This window comes from Leuresthes tenuis, unplaced genomic scaffold (genome assembly GCF_036924035.1).
Source record: "Leuresthes tenuis unplaced genomic scaffold, fLeuTen1.0.hap1 SCAF_7, whole genome shotgun sequence".
NCBI classification, from domain to species: Eukaryota; Metazoa; Chordata; class Actinopteri; order Atheriniformes; family Atherinopsidae; genus Leuresthes; species Leuresthes tenuis.
Genome location: NW_027325361.1, coordinates 15,214,207 through 15,229,081, shown reverse-complemented (window position 1 = coordinate 15,229,081; position 14,875 = coordinate 15,214,207). Strand labels below are relative to the sequence as shown.

Genomic DNA, 14,875 nt, shown 5'->3' with positions numbered 1-14,875 from the left:
ATTCAGACTGACAGTCAGCCGCTTCAGTGAATTCTTGTGACACACAAGCACACATACTCACACACACACACACACAGACTGCACACAGCCCATTAGGAAGCCTGGCTGAAGAATCATCTGTTAATGAACGTCTCTCCGGCACAGACGATACAGACGCAGTGAGAAAAGGTAAGGTGCAATTTTGACTCAACTCTGCAAGCAAGAAATAAAACTAAAGAATATTCAGATGGAACGAACTCTACAAATAAAGTAGACTGCTGCAACATTTTTATATATTTATATATTTGCATATTTGGTCTCTCAAATACTTAAATGCTGTCCACCCACAGTTTTTTGAATAACCTTTCTTAGTGAGAAGCTTGTTAAACATCACATTTATACTTTTTAAGTATGAAAGATTAAAATTACAACATTGTGCCCAATAGACCATTCTGTACTGTGATAATATACTGTGCATTACATAAGTAGATCATAATTGCTGTGTTAATATGAAAGCAGTACATTACTGTTGTAGTTGGTCAACCACAAATGATGTTTCTTAACTTTACAATTATTAGTATTCAGTGGTGCAGACTCCTGTCTCATTAAGTGTTTCAGTGTCCCTGAAACTTCATCTTCTCTTGGGCACAGTAGGTAAATGGGTCACTTGTCCTGGACCCCTTGTGTCATCTGGATCCCATCCAATTAATCTTGTTGACTGACCCGCCATGACTTCATTAAGAGGCATTCTTAACATTAAGCTCGGGTCCTCTGGCCGTCTAACAATTTAGCAATTAGGACATCTTTTAATAGTGTTATTAAGGAGAAAAAGCTCAGCACCTACTAATTATCAATGGAAATTAAAACTGCAATGATATTGGAGCAACAGCTTGTTTTTAACTGTGTTAGTGTGTGTTGGGATGCCCCCTTCTGAGTGTAATGGTAGTGTGGTGGATCAAAGGATTAGCCTCACTTAACCTTAGGTCAGCTAGTTGATGGGCTCCAGCACTGCAATGGCTGTTCACTGAAAGAAGTTGAAGGTAATAGAAACCAAAACTCTGGTTTTCTAACAGTAGCGATCTGTAACTTATACAAGAGATGGCTGCCACTTGTGGTACAAACAGTGTGACTTTATTTGGTTTCGTGGCACCAACCTGAGCATGCGCTCTGTCCCTGTTTGTGTCAAAGAACAATGTCAGGACCGAGGCCCGTGGTGCTGAGCGGCCCCTCCGGAGCCGGGAAGAGCACTCTGCTGAAGAGGCTCATGAAGGATCATGAAGGAGTCTTTGGATTCAGCGTGTCACGTATGTTTATGTGCCAACTAGTGATTGGCTTCCGTAACATCATCCTGGCCTGAGGAGGATTTAGGACGTAATGTCTAATTCTGCACAGTCACGCAGAATTCGCACCACACTGATAGTCTACAGTTTTTGCAGCACCCTACAATTCCAGTTAATGTCTTTACACGTTTGTTTTTTAATGATGCAATCCTTTCCTCAGACACAACAAGAAACCCTCGACCAGGAGAAGAAAATGGCAAAGGTACAGTAGTTGTGGCTTAAGGCTGAATTGTTGGCGACACCTTTTAGCTCCATACAAGCGAGTGGTTGATGTTTTAGCACCTTAATGCTGTATTAGGATCACCGCACTCACACAGCAAGTCTGGACTTGGATTAGAACCTGCACACCTGTGATTAAAAGGCATTTCTTTTAAAAATTGGGAAATATATTTTTATAACACATTTCCCAGCCTTCCGTTCCTACCCAGTCCTCAGAAACACTTCTTACTCCCAAGTGAACTGCACAAATTGTTTTGTCACCCTGTATAGCCCCCTTCATATAAAGGGATAAACATCTTTCTGTGCCTGTTTTGCTCTCTCCATAGGGCTGAACATTCTCCCCATGCTTCTGGGGGCTACTTTACTGCCCGTAGCAGACGTCTTTTCCTCTGAAGACTTAGAAACCTCATTTTCGTGTCCAAATGAATCAGAAACCACAGATAAAGGTGATCTCACTGTGATTCCTGATCACAGTTTTACGGCAGAGGGATGGGGGTTACTTTCATCATCCTGGCATGCTGTCATTGAATTACTCGGAAGTAGTCATTTGGTAAAAATAGAATAAAATCATTAAAAAAAAATAGATAAATAAACAATAAACTCAGCAATCAAGAGCACACAGTCTACACTTTGGAGTAAAAAGCTTTTGAAAATAGCCCCCTACGATGCCTCTGTAGTGATGCCCATTTCCACGATCCCAAAAAGCTTTTCCATTTCCCAGCACCCAGCGTGGCTGATAGAGCATTGATGATTTACATCCAACCATTAGCAACAGGGTTTAGAGATTAAATCTCTTCTCACTCACTGGAGCAATGTTGCTGTGACTTCTTTAATTTTGTCTTCAGTTGAGGCTCTGATGTTTTATTGCTGGTCATGTTTGACACTAAACAAATGTTAACTTATCCAAAATAGCTTCAAGAACAAACTTTGCTCCATTTTGACCATAATGAGGTTTTGAGCTTGCTGTTCTGTGAATGTTTTCTTATCTATTATTATATGGCACAGCCACTTTCTGTCCGCTGACTCCCCTAAGATTGTTATTTCAGTCTGGGCTACATTTCTTAATTGTTGTCATGCTAATGATTGTATGTGGTCATTCGTGGTAGGAGTAGTAATGTGTTTGCTTCTGAAATTCTACTGTTTTAGATCCCCTGAGGTTTTGATGTTTGGAAGATTTATGGATCGGGTACGGCCCCATATGATACGTTCTATAACTGTTAAACTAATGACATCTATGAAATATAACACATGAAAGCAGTTCTAATCTTTGCATGTGCATCCCATACAGAAAGAATGCGTCTGTAAAAAACGATACATTTAGCCTTTTACATCAAACTGTCTTCTGTGTCTTGCTTTTCTGTAACTTGGTTGTGACCCCTGTGATGTTTTTTTTGTGTTTTTTTTTTACTCATCGTTTGACTTGCACTACGTTTGTAATATCCTTCTCCGGAGCACAGTTCTCCTGGCAGAGCTAGATTCATTACTAATGTTGCTACTTACAGACTACCACTTCACAACGAGAGAGGCCATGCAGGAGGGCATTGAAAAAGGAGAGTTCATTGAGAATGCTGAGTTTTCTGGCAACATGTATGGGACAAGGTAAAAACACAATAATTTTATCATTAAAAATCATAATTATCATTTACATGTATATACCTTTACATTTCTATAGCAAAGTGTCAGATCTGGTATATAAAATATTTTACAAAATGTTGATCTTATAAGTATTCAGAGTCATATAACAAACTTGTAGCGTCTCATTTTGTTGCTAAAAAGAAGATATCATAGCAACATTTCCGTAAAAATACAATAAAAGAACAGCAGTAATGTGGATGAAGTCAATGTAAAAGACATCAAGACTGTGCCCTTGGACATTGTTACCAGGGTCAAGAGGATATATAATGATCTGGCGACAGATGGAGCTTTAACCCATAAGTCAAAAAGAGCGACGCAGCGGCTTAGCACCTTGTGTGTCACGTTTAATCTCTTCTTCTTATTCTGAAGATAACTCTATCTAAGTGAGTCTGAGCAGCTTGTATCAATGATGTGATCCTCTTACCTCAGGCACTACATCGGAAATGAATAAAATTGCAGGATTACATATATAATACCCCAACACTGTCAAGCCCTCTCTGTGCAGTCTTGGTTGGGTAAAAGCTCTTTTTTTTTTTTTTTTTCTTCCAGTAAGGCTGCTGTGGAAGACGTACAAGCCAAGAACTTGATCTGCATCCTTGATGTGGACATCCAGGGGGTGAAAAGGATTAAAGAGACAGATCTGAACCCCATCTACATCTCCATCCAGCCTCCATCCATGGAGATCCTGGTAAACATTGATTTTAAAAAATTACATTAGGGCAACAATCTATATCGCTGTACTTCTGTTTAATGGATGGTATTGATTAAGCTATGTGCCTGTGTGTGCAGAGTTAAACAAATATTCTAATTCCTTACAAAATTTAAATTCTCTTTTAATCATTTCTATACTCTATGGATCGCTTCTTAAAGATAATTGGCAGTGATGACATTATTTTGTAACCGTTTTTTTTGTTTTTTTCATGGTGAAGCTTTTATGTTCTGTCGTCTTTCACAGGAAACACGTCTGAGAGACAGACAGACAGAGACGGAGGACAGTTTACAGAAACGTTTGGAGGCTGCACGCATCGATATGGAGCTCAGTAAGTTTTACTGAAGCTCTGCTGAAACATAATCCTGAAGTATGGACAATCAGTGAAGCTGATCAAATTCTGCTTTCCAGGTAAAGAGCCTGGAGTGTTTGATGTTGTTATCATCAATGATGATCTAGACAAGGCCTACGAGGAGCTAAAGGAAATCCTCAATGAAGTAAGTAAAACCAAAAAATGTCCTTGCTCTTATTTGTCTCTGTTTCCGATTACAAGTTAAAGTTTTTTTTTTCTTTTCATCTCTGCCTTTCTCAACAGGAAATCACAAAAGTTCTGGAGGCAAAGTAAAGGGGGAATAATACTGCAGTGTTTCCTGTTGTTGGACCGCAGATGAAGCACTTGTGAAGCTGACCTTGATAACTCCATCAGGGCGTACAAACGCACATGAAATAGTCTGGAGGAAAGCTCGTTTTTTCTTCCCTCTCCACATTTTATGGTCAGTCGTTTGCTTTGTTTTCATACAAAGATAGACACGAAGGACTCAGAACTGAAATGTGTGTATTCTTTGGAGATTGGGTGTATGTGTTAGATTTAGTACAACTCAGAGCCGACACCTAAGAATAACAATCTTGAACAGTATTTAACTGCCACTTTGCTCAGCTGTGAAAGAAAAATAACGGATCAACTGAATTTGGTCTTTATGGCACAGTTTTGGCGCTCACGTATGCTTATCTAAATTCAAGACTAATATCAAGTAATTAAAAACGTTTGGCACATGAAGGATTTTATCTGAGAGAAAATGACTCCATAGACTAGATGTTAGAGTATGTTACATGTCATATGTATCATATGTGTGTTCAAATACAGATGGAAAAGAATAAAGAATATGAAGACAAGGACCAAACACGTATCTAAGATGTTATTTAATAAATCTTTTCCTCACTTATCTATCAGACAGATGGTTGACTCAGAATAACTTTGAGGCATCAAAGAAAGAAAGTTTTTACAATGCAATCTTGTGGCAAATCATGTAAAGTTTCAAAGAGGATACTGAGATATATGCTGCTCTATTGTGTGTGGCAGAATAACAAAAATACTTCTAATGTGAGGCAGAACAGGTGCATCGGAGGAGCGAAGCAACATTGTCTTATTGCAAAATCCAAACTTTTTGACTCATGCATCACTGTCTTGCCATTACTTAGACAAAGCTTTATCCCTGATGTGTTTTCACATGAACAAACAAGAAAATTCCAGCCCACACAATCTACTGTATAAGTACACACCGAAACTCATTAAGACGCATTGCATGTTTAAAATCCATGTATGCCATGATGATTTTAGTAAGTTGACCTTACTCCAGCTTGCCAAATGAAGAGCCACACAGGAAATGGTTAAAAAGCAGAAATTAAATTTTGCACGGCTGCACGGTATTTTAGGTGAGAACTTCTTCAGCTTCACTGGAAGAAAGGACCCTGAAGCTTTGTGCGCACCTCATCTCGTTTCTCCTCTTTCTGTGCGAGGTAAGCTTTGAGCTTGTCAGTGGAGAAACACACTTTGGAGTGTCGGGCTTTGTGTGGGATCCGATGGGCACGCAGCCACGGGTTCTGCAGACACTCGGCTGCAGTGGGTCTCCCCCTACGATGCGGTTCATCACATCAGAAAAATGTTGGAAAGTTAAAGCTCTCGCAACAATCATCTTTATTAACATTCGCCGGAGAAAAATGAAAATTCAATGGTTAATTACAATCATACTGAAGAGACTGAGAGACTCTCACCAGGATTTGTTATTCAAGCTGTTCTTCATGAAGCTTAGGGCTCCCTCTGAGAGACCAGGGTAACAGCGTCCAAACTGGATCTTCCCTTTCTTGATGTTCCTATCTTGCTCCCAGCTGAGATCTGCTTGAAACGGGCTGTCTGCACTTAGCCTGGTGATATCATATGTAATCAAAATTTGGAATATCTCAGAGCATAAGAAGATGCAATCTGTCTTTGTGTCAACACTTCCTCATTCAATTCAATTCAATTCAATTCACAGTTGCTGCTTGTAACTGGCATAAACTTTGAAAAATAATCATATGCTTGTCTCGCTGTAAATACCCTAAATATTCTCTGAAATCCGTAAGCTATAATATGCAGCTTTTTCAGCCGTGTCTCTGTGCTTACATGATGAACAACAGGACTCCGATGGCCCAGATGTCAGTCTCAGGCCCCACACCTTGACCCTCCAGGATTTCCGGAGCTTTAGGAAGGACAATATAAACTGACAAAACAGACAGAAACATGACATTATCTACAAAGAGTTGGGTTCTCTCTGGCAATGTCCTTTTCACTCACATGCTTTATGTCTGTATTCAGAAAATGTTTAGAATCAGGAATAAGAAAAAAAAAAAAGAATAAGAAAATGGACTTTGGTTTGTTAGGCTATGGTAGCTAGGCTCAGCTGAGCTGGTGAAGTTAGGCTGAGTTATTTCTTTCCATCAATCCATCCTCCCTTAAAGAAAGTGTACCTTTGCGGCAGTCTGTTGGGAGGCCATGAAAGTCAAAGGTTTAGTACATTAGACGAATCTACTACAATCCAAGCATCAATATGTAGTTCTTTTGAATGTAACTGTTACCTTTGCAGTCTGAAAGGCCGCGGATGTGCTCGATGTTGAGAGGCTGTCCGGGTATGAAGGACTGAGCCGAGCCGAAGTCAACAATCTTCAGGTGGTTACAATCGTCCACCAGCATGTTATCAGACTTAAGGTCCAGGTGGATGACTCTGCGGCTGTGAAGATAATCGACCGCGCTCAGGATCTGAACCAGCAGCTCTGCGACATGAGTCTCTGCGTACAGATCTCTGAGGAAAAAACACAGACATGTCAGTCAAACATACCAACAGCTCCGCAACCTGATACAGATTAGATAGATACAGTATATAGAAACTAAGTCATTTCCAATTAATCAATCAAATTCCAACATTTACCTTGATGAGATTTCCTTGTATATTTGTTAATAGGAAAACAATATTCAGAGATTACAAGTTCATGGAAATTGGCGATAAATGGGGCAGAATTTCTCATCTGCACTGTTGCTTATTCAAATTTCTTCCCTTCATTTTTAGTGGTGGAACTTGGGAATAATATTTTCCGTCAATTCTGTGTGCGAGTTGTCTGAAATACAGGTTCTGCACAACAAAATATGACATACAAAATACTTTCTCCTTTACGTCTAAATCAATTAAGTAATCAACAGCGGTGATTTTGACCCGCTGTTGTCACTTCACAACCATGTCAGGCCTCAGCCTAGGAACCTGAGGAATTTGTTTACCTCGCAGCGAGACTGTGGAGCAGCTCCTTGCCAGGACAGAGCTCTTCCATCAACACCATGTAGCAGCGGGTGATGAATGCAGCGTGCAGCTTAACCAAGTGCGGGTGATTCAGCCTCCTCAGTAGCTGGTACTCCCGCAGCACCAACTGTCTCTGCTCTGCCTGGTAAGGAGTGATCTTGGCAGCAAACACCTGGCTGGTCTCAACATTCCTACTCAAGGTTACGATGCTGAATCGACCCCTGAGAGGAGTGAAAACAGAAAACATTGGTCTCATCAACACACTTCAAAATTCATCATCAAACGCGTCAAAATTCCTGACTGTGTTTTGCTTGGTTGTGATGTTTTGGGTCAACAGCTGGAGCTACCTGTTAATCTCAGAGAGGAAGCTGTAGTTCTTGTTTGTTGTTTGACCTTCTGAACCAGCAACCTTTGTTCCGAGTGACTCAGTCTGAATGAGAGGAAGGTGGATCTCTGCAAAACAACAAAAATGTAGATGTTGTTGCTGTTTGCACATCGCACACTGAAGCTAACGTGTTTGTATAACACATAAAAAAAAAGCTAAATTAATGTAAAGGATCACACATGTACAACTTCAAAGATACGGCACTATTTTTCTTGCCTTCAGGATAAGTGGCCATTACAACAGGAGCTGAAGCTTCACTGAAAGGTCCCGCTCCTGCCTTTGTGATGCAGCCCACCCTGAACGCATAGGAAGCTCCTCTGGGTAAGTCCTTCACCACATGGTAGCTCTCTGTCACCTCGTCTGACAGGACGGTCCACTCCCCACCTGAGGAGACGCGAAACACACGAGACACACTCACTTATTTCATGGCTTTTTTTTGCAATGTTCATGCAACTATACTCTTGATCTCAAAACACATTGTTAACCTCCATTGCAGCATCTTCCCTACTGAAATCATTTAAAATGGTGAGAAAATATCTGTTGCATCATTCCAAACACTACAGTTTGCACATATCTGACTTTTCTTCTTTTTTTTCGTTTGTATTTCTAAGTGTGGAAAGGCAGTCCAACCCGATTAGTCTAAAAATCCATGTCAATTTATTGGAATTAAGATAGAAAAATAATAAAAAAAACAAAAAATGAATTTGTTCAAAAATTAATTTTACTGAAATTTCCTATATAATCCTTTCAATTTCAGTATTAAAATGGAGTCGATAGACATAATTTACCAGCAGAATTTGATCTCAGAAATGAAGGAGAGTTCTAGAGTCATTTTAAACAAAACATAACCATGAACCCACCGTCTGTACAGTACTGCACACAGTATGTGACAGGATCACTGGACTGAACAGGCCTCCACACCAGCAGGACTCCACCTCCATCTAACTGCAACACCTCAGCCTTGTTGGGACAAACTGGCACGTTTGGATAATGAGAAAAAGTTCAACAAAGATGCACTCTTATTGCAGAAAATTTAAGTGTCAAGTGAACATCTAAATACACAACTCATTGAGTGTTCATCTTGGTTACCTTTTGTCTTTTTGAATGCTGGTATTTTAAAAGATGGCAAGAGTTTTAAGCTTCTCTTTTTGGGACTCTCAGGACCACTCCTTCGCTCACCCTCAGCTGGGATTGACGGTGAGTCTTTTACAATTGGCCCTGCAATGAAGAAAAGATAACAACAAATGGAATAAATAATGTAATTTCCAACCATACATTATCACTACTAAGTATTGCATATACTGAGTATTATATAGTATGTATGTAGAATTCAAATTAAAGGCTTGAAACATGAATGAATTAATGTAATTCCTATTAAGAATTATTCACAATTAAAATAGTTGGCAGTAACTGACCTGCTTTATTCACATCCTCCTTACTGGAAGACCTGGAAAACAGTTTGGTCAGGCTGGAGGCTGAAGCGCTCATCTTTTTCCTGAGAGACATAGTGGGTGTATCAGGCTTCATTATCTCCCCAAGTGTGGGCCCTAACTCTGTGCTCTCCAGCTGGGAGTATGAATGGCCAGTCCAGGACTGCCTGCGGAAGATCTTCAGAAGTCCCAGTCTGGGTGACTTTCCTGTAGGTGGCCGAGCTTCAAGGGCTGGAGCAGATGCATGTCTCTGTAGGCCAGAGACCTCTTTCTTGTCCTTTGCCCTTGGAGGTCTCTCAGGAGCCTGTAGAGAGCAGAGGCTGGGACTAGGGCTGGGCATTAGTGGTGTCCCAGGCTGACCTCTGCTGTTTGTAGATAAATTGGGATTAGAACGTGTGCGATTACGTGGTGGTGCCTGAGGAAATGAGCTTCTGGGTTTCACTTCTTGAAAAGAACATGGGGAGGGTGAAATCAGGGGCTCTCCCTGTTCATCATATCCATCACTTTCTCCTGATTTGTGTCTCCCTCTGAGATGACCATGAGTCAGCTCCTCACAGGAGCCGAGTCTGCTCGATGACTCAGAGCCACCATGCTCTAAAATAAAAGACTCAGCCAGAGACCCTTGGGAGCCCGCATAAGTATCTCTCTCTGTCTGCTCCTGATCGAGCCTAGACTTCATTCTGTCTCCAGCAAGGAAATTTGTGGTAAGAGACGATCCACCGAATGTGCGAGTGCCTTGTACTGGAGCAACAGAGCCTCTTCTTCTGGTGGCTCGCTGAAAGCTTGCAGTGGCAAGTGAATTTCTGTCTGTCGCTTCATCGTCTGTGAGGTCTTCCTTCATACTCTGAGAGCCCTCTTCCTCACTTTTCTTTGCACGGGCAGGGGAGCTGGGAGATCGACGTGAATATTCATCCAGAGACCTGCTCCTTCTGTGAGGAGGTAGATTGGCGTGGGCGAGGCCCACTCCACTGTCAAACGAGCAGGACTTCTGCATGGAGGGCTGGATGGATCCCCGTCTCTGGCCCCTGCTGCTCTCTGTGTCATCCTCAACATATTCAATAAGAGGCTCATTGAGACGCCCAGATAAGCTCCTCCGAAGAGGCTTGCGCCCTCTCTCCTGCTTTTTGGCCTGGAATTTGTCCCTCAAAGACATGTGTCTTGCAGACATTGGTGAAAGCTGATGAGAGGTGTTGTAGAAGGTGCTTCGGATAACACTCCCTCGTGGGATACGCCCTCCATCACTCCCTGAACCCTCATCCCCATCAGAAAGGTAGAGAGATGGATTGCTATCCTTGCTGAAGCGACGCTCTCTCTGAGGTGTCTGTTGGTCTGTTGTAGTTGATGATGCAAGTGACTGCCTGCTCACACTCCGCTCTATTACACTTCTCCTTTCCACCATCATCTCATCCTCTTCCTCTCCTAATGTCCCTTCCTCATCCTCCTCTCCATACAGGTGGTGTTTGGCAAAAGGCTCTGGGATCTGTGCCCTCTCCGTTAAGGGATCGTATTCTTCCTCTGTTTCCTCTTCCTCCTCAGTCTGACTGTAGTGTTGGAAAAAGTCCCAGGAATCGGCCTCATCATACTCAGACGAGGAGCCACTGCTTAGGGAGGTGCTGCTGTGTTCCTGAGGCTCCCGCGACACTGTCGCTGAAGTCTCTCTAAGAGGAGCATCGAGCAGCTCAGGAATGGGCCTCAAGGTGAGCACTGAGCCTACGCATGTCAAAGAACGCTGAGAAGGCAGATAGGATAAATACTGGTGAAATAATTTTTTGGCAGAGCATTCTTTCAGGACAGTCGTCTCCAGAGCTTTAAACGACCGTCAACATCATAGGAAACAATTTAAGTCTTTTTTTACCCACACATGAGGCAACTCACCTGCCATTTCCTTTTCGAGATGAAAACTTTCAAACTCTTTGTGCTGATTTCATCAGTATCTTCTCCTGCATGTTCATCCTGTGACAATGATCACAAAGCATGTGCATCAGGGGTTCTCAGGTGATTCATTCAACAAAGCTTGAATCAAACATGTATTGTTTTGTATTTCATCTTACCTGGAACCACTCATGGCTCAAACACTCAAAGGCAGATGGCCGTTTCCTGTACAGCAAAATGAAGAAATGCGAGATATTTTCACTGACTCAGCTGAAACCAGGGGCAGGGGTCAATTGTAAAGAAAATCACTGTCACCACTGTATGTGAGAACTACAACAGAAGGTTGGCAAACACTGAGTTTTGAAAAACATAATTTATACTTTAATTTATACTCATCAGTCATTTGGAAAGTTTTAAGACTATTCAATTATGTAACAGGTTAAGCAAAAGTAAAATTGCTACTATACTCTGGATCTGGCTGAAGGACCATGTGGAGAAAATTCTTGGCTTCAGGACTCCTGCACATGACGTCCGGTGCGTCCCAGTTTAGAGTTCCCTCTCCCACCCTCAGCAGCGTTGCACGGTCAGTGTCACCCATAAAAGGGCATCGACACACAAGACTGTCAAGATTTAAAAAGAATTTAAAAGACTTAAAATTAAGCATATTTAAAGTTTTTGAGGACATTTTCAAAAAGGCATTGATACATACCACAGGTACGCCATGACACCCACAGCCCTGTAGAAGAAATAAGAAATATTACCAGAAAGTTTAACTTTTAGCTTTAGTCTAACGTACAACAGCGATTGCAACGCTTTTTCTGAATAAAAGTAGCTTGACAAATGAATATTCAGAGACAAATTCACTGTACATTTAGGCATGACACACAAAAGGTATTTGCACGAATTAACTCAGTTTAGCAGTTAAACTCACCAAATATCAGTGGCTACAGTGACGGGTTCTTGGTGAACGATCTCAGGTGCAACAAACTCAGGTGTACCAAGCATGCTGTACTGGTGCCGGGATATGTCTATTTCCTGGCAGAAGCCAAAGTCGCAGATCTTGATCTCATCTCTCGGTGGATACACCATTAAAATATTATCAGGCTAAAAGGAGAAGGAATTTACAAAAATGGAGTCAAAAACTACATAAAAAATAATGCAAATTAAAATGGATGAAATATCAACTGAACTTTATTAACTTACGGATCAACTTACTTTAATGTCCAGATGCAGGATGTTCATGCTGTGAATATGGCCAACTCCTTCGAGAATTTGAAGAATATATGACTGGATCTTTAAGAAAAACAGTGGATATTTGTCAAGAGCTGTAGGCTACGTCATATTTGCAAAACTTTGATGGTTTTGTAGGACAAATGTGTGTGTTGTACCTCTTTTTCTGAGACAGAGCCTCTCAGTAATAAATGGTCCAAAAGTCCATGAGAGCAGCACCTAGAAACAAGATTTTACAGGTTGAATGTGGGTACATGTGGTGATGCCCACACAGAATAAGGAAACATATGAAACGGAGGATACATTTCTGTGATTAGCACGAGCGTGCGTCTGGTGCAAAAGAAGTCCAGCAGACAGGCCACTCTGGGGTGAGCTAGCCGGGAGAGCAGGTCCCTCTCCTGGAAGGCCCTGGTCCGAGTGCTGCTCCGCAGTGGCAGAAACTTGGCAGCAAAGACTTCACCCGTTCTTCTGTGGACGACACGCTTCACCACCCCAAATGTTCCCCTTGAATGCAGAAAGATCATTTCATATGATATGTCTTGAGAAATGACTCGCAGCTTGGACATTCAAATGGAGGTCACGTGCACCTTCCAATTTCCTCGTGGACGTCATAGATGCTAAATAGCTTCCTCCTCTTCCCCAGCTCCACTTCCCTCTCCTGAGACTCAAGTGGACCTGCAGAAAAAAAACACTTGTAACTAAAGTAGGCACAGGAAACCGCATAACTTTGTGTTGTCTTAGTCTTTGCTAATGTTTTGGATATTGAAATGAAGTAATGATGCAGAGCCTCACAGCTCATGTCGTACCTTCTTCAACTGTAAGCTGAGCTTCACAAATGGCATGGCCAGAGTCATTGTTTGCGAAGCAGGTGTATACGCCACTGTCCTCACCCTCGGGGCATACTATGGTCACTGAAAAGCGGGCACCGTGCTGCAATATCTTCACATTCTCACTGGCTGCAAGCACCTCTCCATCCTTTAATGACAAATGAAGAGTTTACTTTAAATAGGGATACCACTCTTGACTCTATATTTGAGCCAAGAGTGAGAAACCATCGAGAAACCATTCAGAGAAACCATCAATAGATAAAAATGGTAAAAGAAATTCCATAGCTGCAAAGTCCACTTCCTATGCAGCCAATCTGAAAACACTCATTTTCAGTGCTTATACCTTGTACCAGTGTATCTTAGGAGTAGGTCTTCCTGTTATGATGGCTGTAAATGTTGCTGGTTGGCCTGGCTCTACACACAAGTCCTCGGTGGGGACCTGGATCGAAGGAGGAGCTATGAAGAAAATAAAATCAATAATTAGTTGTAGAAAATTTGACAAAACTCTTAGTCTTACAATCAAAAGACAAGAGTACCATCTGTAATTTCTTGCATTGGCTCTGAGATGTAGATTTCCTCTTCTTCCTCTTGGTAACAGGGAGGCTGCTGTACTGCAGAATCTGACACAGAGGTGTGAACCTCCTCCTCGGGACTTTAAAACAAATAAACAGTTGAGGGATTTTTTTTTTTTTTTTTCGATCTTTCAGAAAGCTGCAACATCAGTGATCACAAAGACCTGATTTCACAATCGATCCACATCAGCTGCCATATGAAAACATGAGCTCACTGGAGCTCATTCCCTGGAGCCCAATAACAGAAGGAGCCAATGAAAATAAATAAAATTCACAGGACGAAGAAAAATCTTACTGCAGGGTTGCTAACGCTGCCATTTTTGGAGAGGGAGACCCATTTATGGGGTCAACTCCAATTCTCACACTGCCCGAACAAATCCTCATCCTAACAACATGTAGCTCTCTAAAATAACCTTGTACATGCTATATGTTGAGTTGTGACACAATTTCACATTGACTTACTGTAAAATGTCTGTAAAAATGCAACTTTGCTATGATGAAGAGTCTTTGGCAGACTAGATTAAGTGCATGTTGACTGATCAAGGGCAGACTGCAACCTCAACACAACTGTTAGGATATTTTACTCTACTTTCAGTGGAAAAAAAGGAAATAAAATTGGATTGCCCAGATCCATGGTACTTTAATGGTACTGATTGTACATACTGATTACTTAAAAAATAAAGGGAGGCCACTACCCTCAAGTTATAAGTCACATAACTTACTGTTCAGAGTAACCAGGAGGAAAAATCATCTTAGCAATTGAGGTAGGGCTGAAATCAGTCTGTAACCATTTCTTGACAAAAGTTGTGGACCAGCCCTCTGAGTCAGCATCTATGAAAGCCAAAAACACCACTCAGCCAAACTTTTAAGTGTAGAGACTCAAAATAAAGATGCGCTAAAAAAATCTATTCAAAGAAAATTGTAAAGATAGGGAAAATTTTAGAAAGCACATTACCTTACAGTCCAGAGACAGTAAGAATGTTCTGTCTTTCTTACCTTGCAACTTCAGGGTTTTACCCCTCTAACCCACCATATCAACAGGACATGGGCACATGCCCACTCCTGGGCAGAA

The 14,875-nt window shown here is 41.5% G+C and overlaps 2 protein-coding genes across 2 annotated transcripts in view; one reads left to right on the top strand and one right to left on the bottom strand.

The window, feature by feature from the left end:
* Nucleotides 1-74: 74 nt before the first annotated feature.
* guk1b (guanylate kinase 1b) lies at nucleotides 75-4,841 on the top strand. Its single transcript, XM_072388686.1, has 9 exons — nucleotides 75-168; nucleotides 1,168-1,283; nucleotides 1,480-1,521; nucleotides 1,865-1,984; nucleotides 3,041-3,137; nucleotides 3,723-3,861; nucleotides 4,129-4,213; nucleotides 4,294-4,379; nucleotides 4,478-4,841. The coding sequence occupies exons 2-9, from the start codon at nucleotides 1,172-1,174 to the stop codon at nucleotides 4,505-4,507; spliced, it is 711 nt and encodes a 236-aa protein (XP_072244787.1). The 5' UTR covers nucleotides 75-168; nucleotides 1,168-1,171; the 3' UTR covers nucleotides 4,508-4,841.
* Nucleotides 4,842-5,067: 226 nt separating this feature from the next.
* Nucleotides 5,068-14,875, bottom strand: part of obscna (obscurin, cytoskeletal calmodulin and titin-interacting RhoGEF a) — a 40,584-nt gene continuing 30,776 nt past the window's right edge. Inside the window, exons 57-79 of the mRNA XM_072389482.1 lie at nucleotides 14,526-14,634; nucleotides 13,768-13,883; nucleotides 13,575-13,687; nucleotides 13,211-13,379; nucleotides 12,992-13,079; nucleotides 12,708-12,908; nucleotides 12,563-12,623; nucleotides 12,390-12,467; nucleotides 12,106-12,278; nucleotides 11,884-11,910; nucleotides 11,642-11,794; nucleotides 11,354-11,399; nucleotides 11,178-11,255; nucleotides 9,288-11,031; nucleotides 8,962-9,090; nucleotides 8,733-8,846; nucleotides 8,089-8,256; nucleotides 7,835-7,940; nucleotides 7,469-7,708; nucleotides 6,775-6,998; nucleotides 6,323-6,419; nucleotides 5,935-6,084; nucleotides 5,068-5,794 (exon numbers count right to left, since the gene is read on the bottom strand). Coding sequence (XP_072245583.1) covers nucleotides 5,614-5,794; nucleotides 5,935-6,084; nucleotides 6,323-6,419; nucleotides 6,775-6,998; nucleotides 7,469-7,708; nucleotides 7,835-7,940; nucleotides 8,089-8,256; nucleotides 8,733-8,846; nucleotides 8,962-9,090; nucleotides 9,288-11,031; nucleotides 11,178-11,255; nucleotides 11,354-11,399; nucleotides 11,642-11,794; nucleotides 11,884-11,910; nucleotides 12,106-12,278; nucleotides 12,390-12,467; nucleotides 12,563-12,623; nucleotides 12,708-12,908; nucleotides 12,992-13,079; nucleotides 13,211-13,379; nucleotides 13,575-13,687; nucleotides 13,768-13,883; nucleotides 14,526-14,634 — 4,565 coding nt within the window. The 3' untranslated portion in view covers nucleotides 5,068-5,613. The remainder of the gene's footprint in view (nucleotides 5,795-5,934; nucleotides 6,085-6,322; nucleotides 6,420-6,774; nucleotides 6,999-7,468; nucleotides 7,709-7,834; nucleotides 7,941-8,088; nucleotides 8,257-8,732; nucleotides 8,847-8,961; nucleotides 9,091-9,287; nucleotides 11,032-11,177; nucleotides 11,256-11,353; nucleotides 11,400-11,641; nucleotides 11,795-11,883; nucleotides 11,911-12,105; nucleotides 12,279-12,389; nucleotides 12,468-12,562; nucleotides 12,624-12,707; nucleotides 12,909-12,991; nucleotides 13,080-13,210; nucleotides 13,380-13,574; nucleotides 13,688-13,767; nucleotides 13,884-14,525; nucleotides 14,635-14,875) is intronic.

Bases quoted from the DNA above. Each gene is read 5' to 3' on its own strand.
- guk1b (XM_072388686.1), top strand. From the start codon at position 1,172: ATGTCAGGACCGAGGCCCGTGGTGCTGAGCGGCCCCTCCGGAGCCGGG. The intron at 1,522-1,864 runs GTACAGTAGTTG...CTCTCTCCATAG, and splicing joins AGGAGAAGAAAATGGCAAAG to GGCTGAACATTCTCCCCATG. The intron at 4,380-4,477 runs GTAAGTAAAACC...CTTTCTCAACAG, and splicing joins TAAAGGAAATCCTCAATGAA to GAAATCACAAAAGTTCTGGA.